At 41.1% G+C, this 18,369-nt stretch overlaps 1 protein-coding gene across 9 annotated transcripts in view; it reads right to left on the reverse strand.

Annotated features, from left to right (window-relative positions):
• The window catches only part of PIP5K1B (phosphatidylinositol-4-phosphate 5-kinase type 1 beta), a 279,387-nt gene that overhangs the window by 106,047 nt on the left and 154,971 nt on the right, over window positions 1-18,369 (reverse strand). For all 9 annotated transcript variants that reach the window (XM_023627257.2, XM_023627253.2, XM_070248645.1 and 6 more), the window contains 2 exons: window positions 8,637-8,754; window positions 36-188 (listed from right to left, as the gene is read on the reverse strand). In XM_023627257.2, coding sequence (XP_023483025.1) covers window positions 36-188; window positions 8,637-8,754 — 271 coding nt within the window. The remainder of the gene's footprint in view (window positions 1-35; window positions 189-8,636; window positions 8,755-18,369) is intronic.

Below are 18,369 nucleotides of genomic sequence, written 5' to 3' on the forward strand. Positions count from 1 at the left end.
TCAAGTAGAACCTTTAACCATGTGCAGTCACTTACCATGTAATAGCCTGGCAGTAGTTTCTGAAGGAACTCAGCTTCTTTATGCTGAACTGTTTTGATGATAAATTCATCATCACTGGTCACAAAAAACAAGGATCCACTGGCTCCGGGGTTGGACAGCTCTATGAGAGGCTCACTGCATATGGAATACTACAAGGGAAAATAAATTAACTTTTACAAACACAGGAAAGGTACGCGATGCTTCCAAGGAGGAAAACCACAGTATGACATATCTTGACAGTACCACATATCTTGACCATTTTGAAACAGGAAGTCCTCTCTCTGAGCTTTAAAAGGAGGCTCCAGGAATACTAAGAAGGGCCTTTGAGAGATTTCTAAAAATTTGATTGATCTGTTCATCTTAATAATCCTATGAAGGGAAATATAGAATGCCCTCCCGCCCCACTGTCATCTGATAACCGTGAATCATCATATCTGTCCAGTGAAATAACTCAAACTGCAGTGTTAACTACGGTCCTTTGTTTCTAGCAGGTGCCCAGAGAAGAAAAAGCGAAGGTGTGACTCACACTGTGGATTTGTCACGTGAACATCAAGACTTATTCTCTTCTCACTATTTATTCCCCCAAGGGATGTCATCTACTCATGGTTTCAACAATAAGGTGACTCTAACATTGGTATCTCTAGCTCAGATCTTTCTCTAGGGCTCCAGACCTGTACATCTAACTTTTTAATAGACATTTCTATTTGGTTATACCACAAACACATCACATGTAACAAGTTCAAAATCAAATTAATCCCAGGGCTGTGGTTAGCCCATATGGTGCCTTTGTGGTAGTTAGAAAGAGGTGCCTCTTTCTCCTGGCAGATGCAGCTCTGGGCCAGATACAAGGTTGGTCAGTAGACAAAGGGGTGGATGCCAGTGCCCACTTCTACACCTTAGCCAGGTATTCTTGGGCAGTGCAAACCCTGCACAATCATACATGGTTGCTCTAGATCATCTGCCCCTACCATCTATCTTCCCTCTCTTTTCTCTATCTTAGAGAACACAAACATTATTCACTTTGTTCCCCAAATCAGAAACTTGGGCATCATCCTTGACTCTTCACATTTTCTCACCTAGCATAACGAGGCTATTGATTATATCTGCTCCCTTCATGCCATCTCTTTTGTCAATACCCTGAGTTAGATGATTTCATCATTTCATGCCTTTATTACTATGGTAAGCTCCCCCTGGTGTCCACTATCCGCTCTTGACCCCTCCAGTGCATTCTCCACCAGGAAACCAGGGATCTTTCTTAAAATGCAAGTCTGATCATGTCCTTCCATGCCTTCACACCTTTCAATGGTTTCCATTGTCTAGATAGGAGGTAATACCCAAGTTTTGTAACAGAAATTTCAAGGCCATGAATGGCCCAGCCCTGCCCTCCAGCCTTCTCTCTGATCAATTCCCTCCTTAAACTTTAGGTGTAGACATAGGAAGCTACTTTTCATTTTCTCAAATGTACCACACACTCTTTACTACCGGGCTTTCCAATTTTCCTCTACCAGAAACAACTGCATTCCACCTTCAGCTTGTTGACTACCACTCATTCATGCGTTCATTCAACATTTAAAAAATATCTATAATATCTCAGGCACTCATGAAGCTTATATCCTAATAGGAGGAAAGAGACAGTAAACAAACAAGTACATTATACATCAGAATGTGGTAAGTGCTGTGGAGCAAAATGAAGTATGGAAAGGCGGGCAGAGAATATTAACAATGACTGAGGAGTGGGTTCCAATAAATTTCAAGTAGGGTGGTCACTGAAAGCCTCATTGGGAAGGTGGCATTGGAGCAGAGGCCTGTGGAGATCTGGGGAAATGGCATTCCAGGCAGAGGGAAGGACGAATGCAGAGGTCTTGAGACCTGGAGAGTTCAAGGCACAGCAAGGAGGCCAGAGGCCGGAGCAGAGTAAGCCATGAGGACAGTTGAAAGGATGAAGCCAGAAGGGTGGAGTGGGCCAGACCCCGTAGGGTGCCAGAGGCCACTGTAAGGACACTGGGCTTCTAAGGGAGCTGAAAGCCACTGGAGGGTCTGGAGCAGAGGACCACTCTGTTTGCTGTGCTGAGAACCCACCGCAGGTGGACAAAAGAAAGACACAGGGAGCACAGTGAGGAGGCTGTCACAGCAGCTTTGGCCTTCAGTACCTCCTGGACAGTCCTTGCTCTGGAAGACTCTTCCTGCTTCCCTGAGTCTAGATCAACTGCTTCCTTGCACTGCACATTCTCATCACAGAAGTTACCACAAAATATCTTAATTGCCTATTTACTATGCTGAGTCCCCATTAGACAGTGAAACTCTATGCGGGCAGAAACTATGAATATCTTATACTGTGATACAGTTCAGGACCTGCGCCTTGCACGCAGTAGGCATTCAATAAATTTCTGTCAAATAAACGATGAACTCCTCTAACAACTGAAAGGCTGTAAATCTCACGAAAATGCCAAAACCTGGCAGAGAAGTCAATTTTTGATTATTAGCTCAGTGTTTATTAACTAATAATCTACATTATTTACTAGAGACATTGTGGGCAGAGAAAAAGGTAAGGAGACAATGTGTAGTATTCATGCTGTGAGTGGCAAAAATAGGGATTTAAAGAACCATATTCTGAGGATGGAGGCATCTGAAAACACCTGGGCTGAACATCTCCCAAAGCTTTTTATCTGGGCTTGTGAATATTTAAATCCTTATGATAGAAAAATCTGAGAGGAGGGGTGGAAGATGAGGAGGAAGTGATGGTGGGAGGAGATGGGAGAGGGAAACTGGGAGAAAAATGATTAAAAGGCAGTTTCTAGATGTCACCTTTTAAATTATCTTGCTTTGGCAGCACTGTGGATAAAGGAAACAAAATTGCCCAAGAAAAGAAACAAGTGTTTGCTGGCTTCCTAAAAGTCACTGGCAACTTCCATCTTCTACCTCCTCCTCTCTCTAGCCTTGCTTCTTGACGCTCTCTTGCTCAGCAGCATTTGAGCCTCAGCACTTATGGACGAGTTGAGGATAAGGCAGGAAAACAAAAATAGCCATCAGACTGCAAACAGGATGGCATAAAAGCCAAGAGGAAGCAGAGGGCACTTATCCTGCCGTGTATACAGAGTCCACGGGAAAAGGTGACTAGTGGGAAGGGTATGGGACTTGGAATCAACTGATGTTTGTAAAATGGTGGCTGTGCCAGTGGCTAGTTGTGTCACCTTGGGTGAGTAACTTAGCATCTTGGAATCTTAGGAACCTCATCTCTAAAATAAAGATGATAATATATATCTGAAAGCAGCTGAAAGTTTAAAAAGTGGGCACTTTTGAAACCCCTGGCAAAGAGGGACCACTTAGTTATTGCTGTTGCTATTTTTTATTACATGATCACATGCAGGGGAGAGGGCCACACAACCTGCGTCACGCACATTCCACAGGCAGGTGAGGAAGAGCTGAGGAGCTTGAGGCTGTCCTGAGGGTTCCAGCCTAACTCCAATGACAAGACAGCGACCCAAGGGTACACTGAGACATTCTCAGATAAGCAGGAAAAAAGGTGGGTCTTTTACATAATCACGAATTTGAGATCTTGGAAAATAAAAGCGCAGACCCCAAGCTCTCACAAAGAGTGAGAGCAGACCCCACTCTCTCTTTAGAAATTCTGATTCTTTGTTCCATGGGGTTTGAATTCCTGGTACAGAAGCTTCTTATGGATAGGAGTAATGTTATGAAAGTACAGAAACAACAAAGAACGCGGAAATTAGAGGCTGCAAATAGAGAAATTAGGGGGTGATTCAGGAAGAGCTGTCTAGAGAAAACTGGATTCAGACCTGAACATCTGCTTCCAATTAAAGTCTCAAATTCTTCTATAAGCAGTGACATAATATGGAGACTATTTCATGGGTTACTTAATTGTAAAATACTCCTTTACTATGTAATTTATAAATTAATATGAATAAGAAAATAAATTGTTTTGATGCATTTTCATAACCCTTTGGGGGTCACTCATAGCACAGCATCAGTGTGCAATAAACCAGCATTATGATACTGAACAGGAATATTACCATTGCCATCTATAATTCTTTGGTTTCTCACCCTGCAACTTGGTTATCATGCTCTTTTCCAAGCTACCTTCTCTGAAATGTTGCCTTTTCAGAGCAAATAAAGAGGAGAGATGGGAACATTTTAATTAGCCATGATCAACAAGCCCCCTTGTGTGCTCCTGGGTTTCAGGCACCTTCCAGGCGCTTTCATCTGTGCAAGCTGTTCCAACGCATTCAATCTCTCGCTTCTATTTCCTGCAGGCCCTCCCTACTATACCCACTGGAAAGAATGCAAAGTACAAGCCAGCTGGGCCCTGCCAAGGCAAATTAACAATGTCAACTTGTGCAGTGTGGTGGAGATAATTTTTCCTGCCATTTCTTCCCCTTGATAGTGCTAAATATTCACCCTGTTCTCTTTCTTAGTGTTGCCAGTGAGCCTGAAAAGACATCAGATAAATCACCCTGGATTTTGGAATACCAGGGCACCTGGTGGAGGGGGAAATGAACCAAGGGCCTGTTGCTCAAAAGCAGAGATGGGAAAAAACGCTCTGGGGTCCCTTTGCCTTCCCTTGGGAGGCGTTTATTTAGGAACAAATAAGGAAGAAAGAATGTGTCCCCACTGCTGCTTCATCATGCTGTCTCACAATCCAAATTATGCACGTTTCAACATGAACTTGTAATCAGCATGCACATGGTGGATTTTAAGGGAACTAAGAACATAAACACAATAATTCAGGCTGAAATCCAGATGCAACAGCACAAAACTAAGTAGAAATACACACATATCATGGGATCCAGTATCAAATCTATCTAAAAAGTTACCAACCGTTGCATAATGTTAACCCCTCCCCCCCCATGTAGATCAGGATATCTTTACAAATTTGGGCTTGAATAGCCTTAGTTTGACAGATGCCAGGATGTACTTTGTGATTTGCACTGTATCCTTTTCTTCATCACACAGTTTTTCAAGGGACATCTTATTTCATTTTTCTGTGCTTTATTTGGCCTTAACTCTTCTGAAATGTGCTTTGGTAGGGTTGTTTGACCTCTTTTGGCTGTATTTTTCAGGATGGTTAATCACAGCTCACAGTTAGATGCGCTAAGGGAGTGGCTACCTTTAGACCACATTTAACGAGAGGTCTGAGACTTGGTGGGTTGGGAAGCATGAAGCCAGCTGGGAAGGGAAAAGAGCACCAAGGGGAGGATGGGAGACCACTGTTCTGGTCTGGGCTCTGCCCCCACCAACGTGGGTAACCTTAGGGACCATCCCTTCCCTGACCCCAGTTTCAGATTCCTCATCTACAATGAAGGGTTGGGCTAAAAAGTCTCTCAGGGTTAAACCCAACTCTCCGAAGCAAGCTGTGTCATGCAAAAGACTCTTTCCTCATCTACCACACTCCAGATCACTGGGTGGGGTCCCCAGATCCAACAGTTTGGAGATGAGCTTCCAGAAGCTCCAAGACCTGTAGGGGGAGCTGCCTTAGTCCTGGGCTGTGCGTGTCCCCAATATAGGGCAGGCAGGTGGCTGTAGCCATTGGGGACCAGGCAGCCATGTTTAGGTAGAGGGCCACTGCCCTTGTTCTGTTTCTTGCAGGTCCCAGAGATGTGACCTGATATTGAACTGTGTGTACCATTAATAAGGGAGGTGGAAAACTGGAATCAAACAAAAGCACAACTTTTAGCTGCCAGGCCCTATCTTTCCCTGTCACCCTTTTTATATATATATATATATATATATATTTTTTTTTTTTTTTTTGAGGAAGATTAGCCCTGAGCTAACATCTGCCACCAATCCTCCTCTTTTTGCTGAGGAAGACTGGCCCTGAGCTAACACCCCTGGCCATCTTCCTCTATTTTATGTGGGACGCCTGCCATAGCATGGCTTGACGAGTGGTGTGTAGGTCCACACCCAGGATCCGAACCTGTGAACCCCGGGCTGCCAAAGCAGAATGTGAAGACTTAACTGCTGTGCCACTGGGCCAGCCCCAACCCTAACTTTGTATTATGGGAAATTTCAAACACAAATAAAGGAAATGAGAATTGTGTAATTAACATCCATGTGTCTGTCTTCCAGCTTCAACAGTTATCAACTCATGGCCAATCTTGTTTCCTCTACACCCCCAACCACTCCCCTAAGATTCTTTCAAAGCAAATCCCAAACATCAAATCATTTCATCTATAGATATTTCAGTATATGTCTCCAAAAGATAGGGACTCCCTCTTTATAATGGAACCACAATATCACCCCACCAAGAAAATAATTCGTCAACATCATCAAATATCTAGTGAGTCTTTACATTTCTCTAATTTCCTATAATTTAAAAAAAAAAAAAAACTTTACTCGAATTATCTGGCCCTGTCTTTCTAATATTTCTGATCAAATCCTACCCCTCCAGCCATACTGGTCCATTCAAAGTTTTTCTAAACGTTTAAGGCATTTGCATCTCTGGTCGCACATCCCTAACAAGCTCCCCCCTCGCCGAAAATCCTTCTCTTCTTTCCCACCCACTCAAACTCCTTGTAATTTTTAAAGCACAGTTCAAATCACACCACACCCACAAGAAGTCTTCCTAATCATTACTTTAACAGAGAGAGACCCCTCCCTCCTCTGAAATCCCGCAGCATTTAACGTTTCATTTCAGTCTCTTGATTTACTGCCTGGTAGAGTTGGTTGTTTGCCCACATAAGCAAATCACCATTCCAATTAGATTCTAAGCTCTCTAAGTGTCATGACTCATAGTTTTAAAAAAAATTTCCCTGTAATTATTAGCAGAGTATTTTAGTTACAATAGGTGCTGAAAATACCCGGTGATTGATTAGTTTACCTTTTGCCAGGTACATGGAGGAGGACTTTGGCTCTAAGAAGACATCATTTAGTCTCCTGTGCTCCTTTAGAAATGCTATAACCTCATCATGAAAGTAAGTTTTCCAGCTTAAAGACTCACTAGGAAACTGTGTAAGCTGTGTGAGAAGTTGTTCAGAAAAAGGCCCTTGCCAAAGACAGCAACTTTGTGAGACAGGACGAGTGAAAGAATGGGCTTCCCAGCCTGCAGGTCAATGGCCGTGGGAGGGCTAAAGAGAGACCTACTCAGGTGAAGGTAGACAGGCAGCCATGTCATCATACTGACTGCTTCTGTGTGGTGAAGTGTGAGCCTGTGGCATCTCCTTGGCTGGCAGAAGCTCAAGGAAATTCAGAAGGAGAATCCATTAATTTCTTGTGTGTAGCAGAAGATGAGGGATGGATGCTGTTTTCAGTATTACAATATCAAGACCCCAGTGGGTTTCCCAAACACGTTTCCCGAATGACAGTGACCCTCAGTAATCACAGAATGGACAGAAACCAAAGAATCTTCCCTAACCCACCCCCCCCCACACACACACACAATGTGTGTGTTTGTGTACTTGAGTGGTTGGGAGGGCAGGGTTGGCAATGCTGGGTAGAGGCACCTGACATCTCAATTAAGGGGCGCAGTAAGGCAGAGAGCTACAGGCACGTAACCATACAAGGGCAGCAGATGCCCAGGAATTTTCTACTAGGTTCCCACTGCTCTATGAAGACTTATTAATGTGCCTCAAGGAAGCAGTATTATCTCATCCGGCAGAAGTCATATGATTCTCTAGGGCCCAACTAAGAAGAGGGTCATTCATGGGTTTTCATCAGCACAGAACAGAATCAGCTTTGAAGTTAATCATTTACATCTTACCCAAATTATAAGACGCAGTTTAAATACTCTGTTACAAGTGACAAATGTTGCTATACTTCCTCTGCAAAGCATTATGCCAGGATCTGGTTCAAGTCTTATTAAGATCATCCCGAATGGGATGAACAATAAATATTTGATGGCATCCTTCCTACAGCTTCTTGAAAACCAATCTGGAAGAGCCCCAGGGTGTTAACAGTGATCAAATTATGAAATAAACCATTTTTCTCTTGAAACAGAAAGGAAGTTCCTGGCTCCTTGAAGAGGAATAACGTAAAACTCTGAGGTCACATCGGATTACCTGACAATAAGGCTGTTGTGTTTGTATCTGCTGCATGCCAGAAGGAAGACAGGGAGAAGAGATAAGTCTAAGCATAAAACACGTCCTTGTACCCAATAAAAATACATTTAAAAAGAGCCTGCATGAAGAGACGCTGAGAACAAAACAATCCAGCTTCTTTAAAATGGTATTCAAATTGTAGGTCAAGGGGAAAATAGTTGTGGGCCAAGGCAGGTTTGCAATGAATGGTATAAACAAGGCAATTAAAATAGGAAGGCCTTCAAACAGAATCCAATCAGCAAAATTCACAGGAGTATTTAGAACTAATTTTAATAGATCTGTTAGAATAATTATCTGAAGTAGCAACCAATATCACAGTTATTTAAATATCAATCACCGGAACAGATTTTGTAGTTATCAGGTAAAAGTTGCAGAGTCAAATCACATTTCCTGCAGTTAAATTTATAATCATTATAAAACTTGGAACTTTTCCTATGCTCCAGAGCTTTATAAAATAAGAGACACAAGCCGCTTGTCGCTGTTGCTATGAGACAAATGTTTACATCACACATTTCTGGAGAAGGAAGGAAAATTACAGGTTCTTACCAAGTAATCATCAGGCTTGATACCAAAAAGTTCTCTGAAATATCGAAATGCTAGTGGAGCATATGTCTTAAATCTGAAGTCTGGGTAGTGATGTGCTGGGGTCAGATTGCTCCCTTCGCTGCAGTTAAAGTATTTTTTAAAAAAAAAGAGAGAGAGAGAGAACATTAGCAAAGACAATTTTGACTTCAAATTCTAGCTCTACTAGTCCTGGGCCAATTTCCCCTCTGGAAAAACATCCTCTGATAGTGGGGCTCTCTAAGCTCACATCACAAAGGCCAATGGCCATCAAGTAAACACAGATGCTAACTCAGCGAGGGCTACTCCCAGGAGGCGTTCCCTGACATTCACAGTGTGGCTTTAGTCTGAAAATTCTTTATCATCCCTCCTGTGCCTCCTTCCTGGGAATATCACTCCATCTTTCCCAGTGAAATCACAGTTGTAATGTGTTAGGTATAAGATCTATGGCTTAGTATGTGGGACAATTTCAAAAATGTATGTTTTTTTGGCCCTGAATTTTGAATATTGGATAAACATTTTAAACTAGAAATAAGTAAAATAATTGTGTGTGTGTGTGTGTGAGGAAGACTAGCCCTGAGCTAACATCTGTTGCCAATCTTCCTCTTGTTGCTTGAGGAAGATTGTCCCTGAGCTAACATCTGTGTCAATCTTCCTCTATTTTGTATGTGGGACACGGCCACAGCATGGCTTGATGGGTGGTGCAGAGGTCCACGCCCAGGATCTGAACCTGCAAACCCCAGGCTGCAGAAGCAGAGTGTGTGAACTTAACCACTATGCCACTGGGCTGGCCCCAGTAAAACAATTTTTAAGGTATCTCACACCAACAGGGAGAATCATTCCACTGGAAATAGATGAGTCCTGAATCTGAACTCTTTCCTACATCCATATTTACAGGAAAAGAGACCTTAAACATTTTAGGGATTTAAAAACTTGATTTCCATCCTCAAATATATCATTACCTTTTTTTCTGTCCTCTTATGAATTCATCTTTGAAAACTGTTCTGCAATATTTATGATATATAAAAGGTATATAGAAATAGACCAGTGAATACTCATGAATTCAAAATGCTGAAGAAATAAAATGCTATCCATATAGTTGAATCACCTTCTGTACTTTTTACTGATCACATAGCCTTCCTTCTCCTTAGATACATCCAATAGCCTGAATTTTGATGTTTATTATTCATTTCATTCTTTGACTACATATAATACACTTCACATGACATCAGACAAGTCATTTAATCGACTTGTACTTAAATTTTTCATTGTGAAAAATTAGTGCAGTAGAATAATATAATTTTACATAGAGGTTCAAGATCTATTTTTACCACACTCTTAGTTGGGACACCGGGGCTCTGTGCAAGTTTATTTTGGTCTGGTTTTCAGGATACCACACAGACAAATAGGACTGCAAATAAAAAGGCTTTCAGCACACAACGAACACTTGGAATCTACTACACTTTAAGTTTGTTGAGGTCAGTCAGATTTTTATATCAGTATCCAGCATACACAGACATTCAATAAGTATTTGTTAAATAAAAGAATTCATTTTCAAGATAACGCTAATACAGTAAAGTTGATTCTTACACGAAGCTTAGGTTCGAAAGTCAACACATAAGGTAAAAAACCACCATAGTCAAAAATTATCCTTGAAAACCATTTAGGAAATTATCTACTCAATATATCCAGTGAGCCAGTCCTTCTTCCCGCACAGTTACAGGTGACTGCTTCTTTTGGTGAGTTCCAGAGGAAGTAGTTGGCTTGTGTTGTTAGGGGCCATCATCATATAATAAATCTTACCTTTAAAGGTTGGGAGTATACTCAGGCAGCAGTAAGGCATGCACTTCAGGAGAGTGACATAGGAGCTAAGAGCGGAGTGACACAGGGAGAAGAGTGGTCCTCGCCAGCTGAGCCACACTGGATGGAATGGCCCCCAAATCACCTACTCTTTTAAATGGTTATTGTTTTTCTAAGCAAGTATATAGTTCAATATTCGTAATGTACGTATGATGGCCAGGTATTATATCCAAACATTTCCTCATTCCATATTTTGGATTTATAAGGGGACATACACTCAGTTATAGATCCTATGAGTTTGTCAAAAGGAATAATTCTGGAACTTATATAACATGCAATGATTTGAAAATGTGAACTACATAGAAATAAGGGGTAAAATCAAAGAGGCTGAAAGTGACCTCTGACATCCTTCCTCATTTTTATAAGCAAGTGAAAGCAATCACAATGCCTTGGGTTCTGAAGCAGGGTGCTTGCAGTGGGCTAAGACTGTGGCCAATTTCTTATTTCTTCCACTCTCTTTCCTCCTTTCTATCTCATGCAATCAAAGTAATTCATTCCATTAGAGCAGATTACCTTCAACATGCAAAGAGGAAGATGAAACACCGTGTTCCACTTACATTATTTGCATTATTCTCACCTATATTTGCATTATTCTTATGCAGTTGGGAATCTTTACTCAAGATTTATCAGAGAGCATACAGTATTTATTATTACTATTTTGTGTGTGTGTGTGTGAGGAAGATTGGCCCTGAGCTAATATCTGTTGGCAATCTTCCTCTTTTTATTTGAGGAAATGAATTCTGCTGTCCTTTGACTAGTATTAAGACTAGTTCGCATTCTCTTAAATCATACTGGATCTGCTGTATGGTAATTAAGATGCTCTTAACTCCCTGTAGTCGAGGGAGACCCTGGTTCAAGTTCCATCTCTGCCATTTACAAGCTGTGTTTCCTGAGGCCTGGTACTGAACCTCTAGAAATGAAACAACAAAGTCAATGGAAACATGAACGGCAATGTGCTTGGCATGTGGGGAGCTCTCAGTATGTCTGGATGACTGAAGCTGTACAACGATGGGAAACAACCCAGACTTGAACACTTCTCACGAAGAATGAGTTGACCACGTAGTTAAAAAAAAAAAAGGAGAAAAAGAAAATGACAAGATGGGAAAATATTTGCAATCATATTACAGACAAAGGGCTAATCTCCCAACATAAAGAACTCCAATAAACAGTAAAGAAAAAGGCCAAAAAGTTAACTTTTTAAAAAATAGCCAAAGATATGATCAGGTACTTCACAGAAATGGAAGTATAATTGATTTAAACATATGAAAAGATGTTCAACCTCACCCATAACAAAAGAAATGCAAATTAAATGTCACCGAGGGACTCTTTTACCTATGAGATTGGCAAAAATCCAAAGCTTTGATATAGCTCAAGGGAAACTGGCACCCTGAAGCATTATTAGTGGGAAAGTACACTGATACTTTTCTTATGGACAACATTTCTACAACTTCTGTCAAAATTACAAATATATTTAACTCTTTGATCCAGCAAATGCATGCCTACAATTTATCCTATAAACTAGCATATGTACAAGATGACTTTTGTGTACTTGGTTATTCGGTTTAGCATTGTTTGTAAGGACAAAGGACTGGAGGCAACCTAGATGTCTCTCAGCAGACGGCTGATCAAATTAATTATGGTTCTGCCACATACTGGAACAGTATGCAGCTTTTAAAAAAAAAGAATGAGGGGGCTTATTATGTATTGACATGGCAAGATCTTTGGGATAAATTAAGTGAAAGAAGCATGATGCAAAATCCTGTGTATGGCGTCTATCATTTGTATACAAAAGGAAAAAAATTTTTTTGGCTTGTATATGCCTAAAAAAAGCCTTGAACAATGATCATTGGAACTGGACACTGGGTAAAAAAGGCACAGGGACAAAAGGGACACTTTTCACAGCATCCCTCTTAAAGCACCAAAAGGATGATCTCTTCTATGTATTACCATTCAAGACATAAAATAAGTTTTGAAAGTTAGGGTTAAAAGCTATAACCTCACATACACACATCCCAAAACAGAGCTCTGAGTGCTCAGAACCACAGCAGGAGAGTTTGCTTCTGCATGTTAAGCTGCACCAGTGAAGGACAATCATCAGCTTGACCTGAATGAAGCTCTAGTGAAGGAAAGGCAAATCAATGGGACTGTCGGCCTGGCTGGAGTTAGTCAGGAGTTAAGACTACACAAGAGCAGAACCAAACAGCAGGCCCAGTGTGGGTCAGCCAGCGATACCAACCAGAGTTTTCTAAGGTCGTGCATTGGCAGACCTACTGGGTAGAGGTGTGGGTGTGGCTGCTGGCCCAAAGACGTCCAGCACAGAAGCTCCTCAGCGCATGTATGAGATGCTTAGCTAAGGCAGTTAAACACAACTGCAATCAGCATTAGTCTGCCAGCCAGTGCAAGAGTCCCACCAAAGATTCCTGCGGGCTCTCCTTGCCTGAGCCTGGGTGGTTTCCATCACCACCCAGCACCTAGACCAAGTCAGCAAAAATATTTCTTCACAATTTAAGATTTATATCATATTCCTTCAACGGATTTATGTAGTGTTCAGGGGGAAAAACCTCACTTTCCTGTTTTGGCATAAAATTGAGGCTTTGGAAATTTCAAATGTGAAGTTTCAAGTAGTTGTTCTAGAGGCTTGGTCCCCTAGGCAGTAACATTTCAACAATAAAAATTTGGAGGCCAACGTGGGATTTCCAACCTTATTTTTCTAAGTACGAACTTAAACAATTAAGCAAACACACGGTACCATCTCTATCAAGTTATAAAAGAAATGGTATATTAACTTCATTAAAGGAGGAGGAAACTTCGAATAAAGAACAGTACTTTCTCTGTCTTGTCCTTTTCTCCCTTATTTCACTAGGAAGCAGTCAAAGTTTGATCAAGGACTAGCTCTGGCATTTTGACATTCATCTCTTCTGAGTAGAGTTCAATTTTTAAGACCAAAACCGCTGCTTGTCTTAAATCCAAAAATACATACTTCTTAATGGCAATGGATGTTTAGAATGATATAATGTTAAAGCTTGACGAAGCATTAGCCGCCATCTGGAATTTCCCATTTAGCCATAAAGAATCAGAGTTCAGGGAGGGAAAGTAATGGCTTAAACTGGTCAGACACAAATAAGACTGGGAGCTTAGATCCACACCAGAGCACTGGGAAAGTCATAAGCAGACAGGTACGCCTTAACTTGAACCTGACGTTCCTAGGTTAGTCTTCCTTTTCGGGATTCAGTTACAGGCTTCAGGGTACTCTCTGCCCAAATAGCCCAGTTACTTCTCCACAAGGGCCTTACACCACAGGGTCAGGTGGGCAGAGTTCAGCTTCTAGAAGCTTGATAAGCCACACAGGCATTCTCATCTGTTACGTACTGTGAACATCTCAGCTTTGTGTATGTGGTTTCAGAGTCTGATAACCACGTGCTATTTTTGGTGACTCTGGGAGGAGAGATTTGGTGCTAAAGAATGAGAGGAAACTAATTTAGCATCTCCAGGACACCTAAGGGGTCCAGTTTTGGAGCTGAGAGCCAGAACCTGGATGGTTTAGAGACAGAATTTTATATTTGCTGAGTTTCCTTGATTTCAAATTGTAACAGTCAGTCATGTTTCCAGCCTCTTGACAAAACAAGTGGGTCAACAACTCCTGGATGATAGATTCATTATGAGGAATTAGCTCATGTGATTATGAAGGCTGAGAAGTCCCATGATCTGCCATCTGTAAGCTAGAGGCCCAGGAAAACTGGTAATGTAGTTCCGGTCCAAACTCAAAGGTCTGAGAACCAGAGCAGTCAATGGCGTAAATCCTGGTCTGAGTCTGATGGCCCAGGAACCAGGAGCACTAACGTCAGAGGGCAGGAGAAGATGGATGTCCAGCTCAAGCAGAGAGCAAATTAGCCCTTCCTCCACCTTTTTGCTCTATTCAGGTCTTCAACAGATTGGATGACACCTACCCAAACTGGTGAAGTGATCTTCTGAGTCAGTCTACCGATTCAAATGCTCATTTCCTCTGGAAAAACCCTCACAGACAGACCCAGAAATAATGTTTTACTAGGTATCAGGCATCCTTTAGCCCAGTCAAGATGACACATAAAATTAACCATCACTGCAAGCATGACCTCCCCCACCAAGAAGCAGGATGAGTGAAAGGTCCTTCGTGCTAATGCATAGACAGTGATACAAAGAAAATTTAAGTTGCAATACAGTTGGATGAGTGACACTACAGGCCAGTAACAAACTAGTGGTGACACCCAGTCTTCAAACCTGACCTTTGCAAGTCAGGGTGCATAGGAGCAGCCTTAGGCATTATTAATTGCCTCTGTCTTTTCAGGCAAGTGGAGACGTCTTAGTTTCCACATATGACTCTTTATTTAAGCAGTGAAATACAAGTTGGTTCTCTCTCTTGCCAAATTAGATAGTGGTCTTCAAAGGAAAACAGAACAAAAGACACACTCCTTGCTGGTGCCAACCTCCCTCCACTGAGCACTTTTGCGACGGGTACATATGAGATGCCTTGTGCAACAGGAGGCTGAGCCATCTTTTGAGGCCAACCAGCTGACAGCCAGTCTTTAAAAGTCAGTGGAAGATTAAATTTGAAAACCAAAGAATGCATTCTGGGGTGTCATTTACTGGGAACATGTGACATCATCGATTATCTAAATGTTAAACCTACCAAGTAGTTATTTCTACACTTGGAAATTGTGTTTTGAAGGCAATTTCAAGTAAGTCAAAATGTTATATAATATTCACTGTGTGTAATACATCTTTTATTTTGAACTAAAGGAAGGGGTATGTGACTTTTATTAAGAGAAATCAGTTTCTTCCCATGCCCACCACATAAATGTTGAACACATATTTAAAGAATTTTGACTTGAAGGGGCATCATATCATTGGCTTGCCCAACAACAGCCACATATCTCATTTAACCCTGAGAAGAATATTCTGGCAGCTTTGAGTTCTACCCACGTATACATAAAACCTAGCACAGAATGTCTGTATAGATCAAGGGTGGGCAATCTTTTTAGAGTGTCTGTTGCAACTACTATACTCTGCTGTTATACAGGAAAAGCAGCCACAGACAACACGTAAATGAATGGACATGGCTGTTTTACAATTAAACTTGATTTACAAAAAGAGGTAGGGAGCTGGATTTGTCCAAGAGGCTGCAGTGTGCTGATTCACAGTACAGACAGATTCTTGGATGAGTTCATGTCACTTGAAATGCAGGTAGATGGCTTGTCTGGCAAAACCTAACATTTAGTGCTGATATCTGGGAAGGCTGACATGAACATTTGATAGATTTGTTTGCTTGTCATTTAGAATCATGTTTTACCCTTACAGCAATTCTGTGGAATTCTCTCCCCTAATGAGGGCATTCCCTGGCAATTCAAATAAATCCCAAAGAACACATCTGTCTCGTCTAAGGGCTGTTTTCTGCAATGATCCTCACACCAAGCTTAGCTTGATTTTATAAGTGAGGAGATTAAAATGCAGGCGGCTTTCATAAATTCTTCAGTTAGATAATTATTCTTGGTTATGGAAAGACATATAAACTTTTACTGCCAGCTTTCAAACCATAGTTTCCATCCCAGAGAAGGCAGTGATGGTGTCTCCTGGAGGGGAGCAGAGGAAAGGATGAGAGCTGGTTGTCAAGGGACCAGAGAGGAAGATTTATGTTTATAATTATAAAGTAATAGCTGGACACTTCTTCTGATTCAAAAAAGCAGAAATACTGTTCCTGTGCTTTATCACTATACTGTAGGGAAAAACAAAACTTTGGAGCCAGTCAACTCTGAGTTCAAGTCTGGCTTTACCATTTATTGGTTCTATAGCTTTGGGTTAAGCCAATTAATATCTCAGGGCCTTAGTTACTTCATATGCAAATTTTCTTATAAAGATGAAAGGTAATAATTTATTATATATCATATAAATTTGTATCAGTAAAACTATGCTTGGTTCATAGTTGGTACTTATGAATTTGGTCTCCCTTTGCCACGTCAGGTTCTTGTTTACATGGTACAAACATTATAAAACATCCTCTTTCTTCCTAATCTCATTTATACATGAAAATTTATCTACAACCTTGAGTTTATGATTGCAGCAGAGAATTTGGGGTGAAATGATTAAGGTATGGTCATGGTTCTCTTTTTGTGTTTCTGGAAGATCATGGAGCCAGATCGGTGGAAGGAATTTTATATCATCCTTCAAATCTTAAACAAGTCCAGAGCTTTTTCCATCCACAAAATGAAATAATCCATAGAACAAATACATAATATCTAAAAATAACTTTGAGCCACTTTAAAATAAATAAATACAACATAACACAATGCATTTTGTTGCTAAGGGAAATAGACTCTGCAGCTTCACAGCAGTAGTAAAGTAAAACATCTCCAGGCAGCCTAAGCAATTGTTCTATGACCCAGATAGATTCATTGAATTTTAGAGCCACCAAAGACTTTAGAATGTTCTAGTTGCCTACAACCAGGGCCAGCCCTGCCCTCGTCCCCTACTCTCACCCCCAGGCAGGTTTAGAAGAATGGGCGGATAGGGAGGGAGAATTATTTGACAGATTTATTGAGGTATAACTGACATACAATAAAGAGTACAGTTTGTTAATTTCCACATGTATATATACCCATGAAACCATCACCACAATCAAGATATTGAATTTATCTATCACTTTCAACAGTACTACTGGCATGGCCTGGGGCTCATAAATATTCTGAACCATGCAGTGCTATACATGGAGTTGTCTCATCCAAAAAAAGCCAATAGCACCTCCATTGAGAAACACTGGGCCCAATCCCTTTGCTCAACCACTGAAGAAACTTAGCCCAGATGAGGAAACTGAGGCAAGACCCACATAAGTTTCCTCTGTTTTTATGTAAATACATATGGAGAACATATGTTATTTAAACAAAAAATATAGTATTTGCTGAAAGAAATTCTTGGTCTGAATCAAATGTTTAATGTCCTATGACATTTAAAAGCTATAAATACCCTAAGATGATATAGTTTAAATGTGACAGTGCATTCCTCTGAATAGGGTACGTTAGCTAGCTGGTCCCCATCCCATTCCGCTGCTGCTGCTGCTACCACCTTGGGGTAGAGTGAAGGTCAAAGACACAAATTCCAGATATTTACAACTTTACCTTCCTGCTCCTGAAGAAAAAGGTGAAAAAAGATCTCATTTTGTCTTCATGATAAAGATGCAGTATGCTTATCATAAATAGTCCATGAAAAAAGGATTCACGGCACTGAGAAAGTGCCTAAAAGTGCTTATGAGGACCTTAGTTACGCATTCTATGTTGTAAAGTATCTCGTACAGTGTCATGTATACTTTAGTTGCTAAACAGATATCTTAAATATCAAAATAAAATTAATTTAAAAACCATTTGGAGTTTTATTAGTTGCAAGAATCATGTAATAACTCCAAGAACAAAATTTGGTATCCACTGGAAAGATTGTCAGTCTAAAATGGAAAGTCAGGTGCTAGGCCAGTGGTTCTCAGTTTTATGTGCTGAGAATCACCCAGAAGGCTTGTTAAAACAGATTCCTGGGGCCCACCCCCAGAGTGTCTGATTCAGTTGATCTGGGGTGGGGCCCATAGATCTGCATTTCTAACAAGTTCCAGGTGATGCTGATGCTGTGGGTCTGGGGACCATATGTTTGGGCCATGCTTTCCCCCAGTGCCCATCAGTGGTTAGCTCTGTTGACTGGACAATGCGAGTAGAAGAAATCGGCAAGGATGGAGCACCCTGCTCTTCTTTATACACTCATCTTCAGTTGTAACTGCTCCCAGTGTCTGAACCCACTGCCAGGCCCCCTCCCACAAAAGACCTCTATTCCTCTTGTTCTTTGTAGC

Source organism: Equus caballus, chromosome 23, assembly GCF_041296265.1.
Source record: "Equus caballus isolate H_3958 breed thoroughbred chromosome 23, TB-T2T, whole genome shotgun sequence".
NCBI lineage: Eukaryota > Metazoa > Chordata > Mammalia > Perissodactyla > Equidae > Equus > Equus caballus.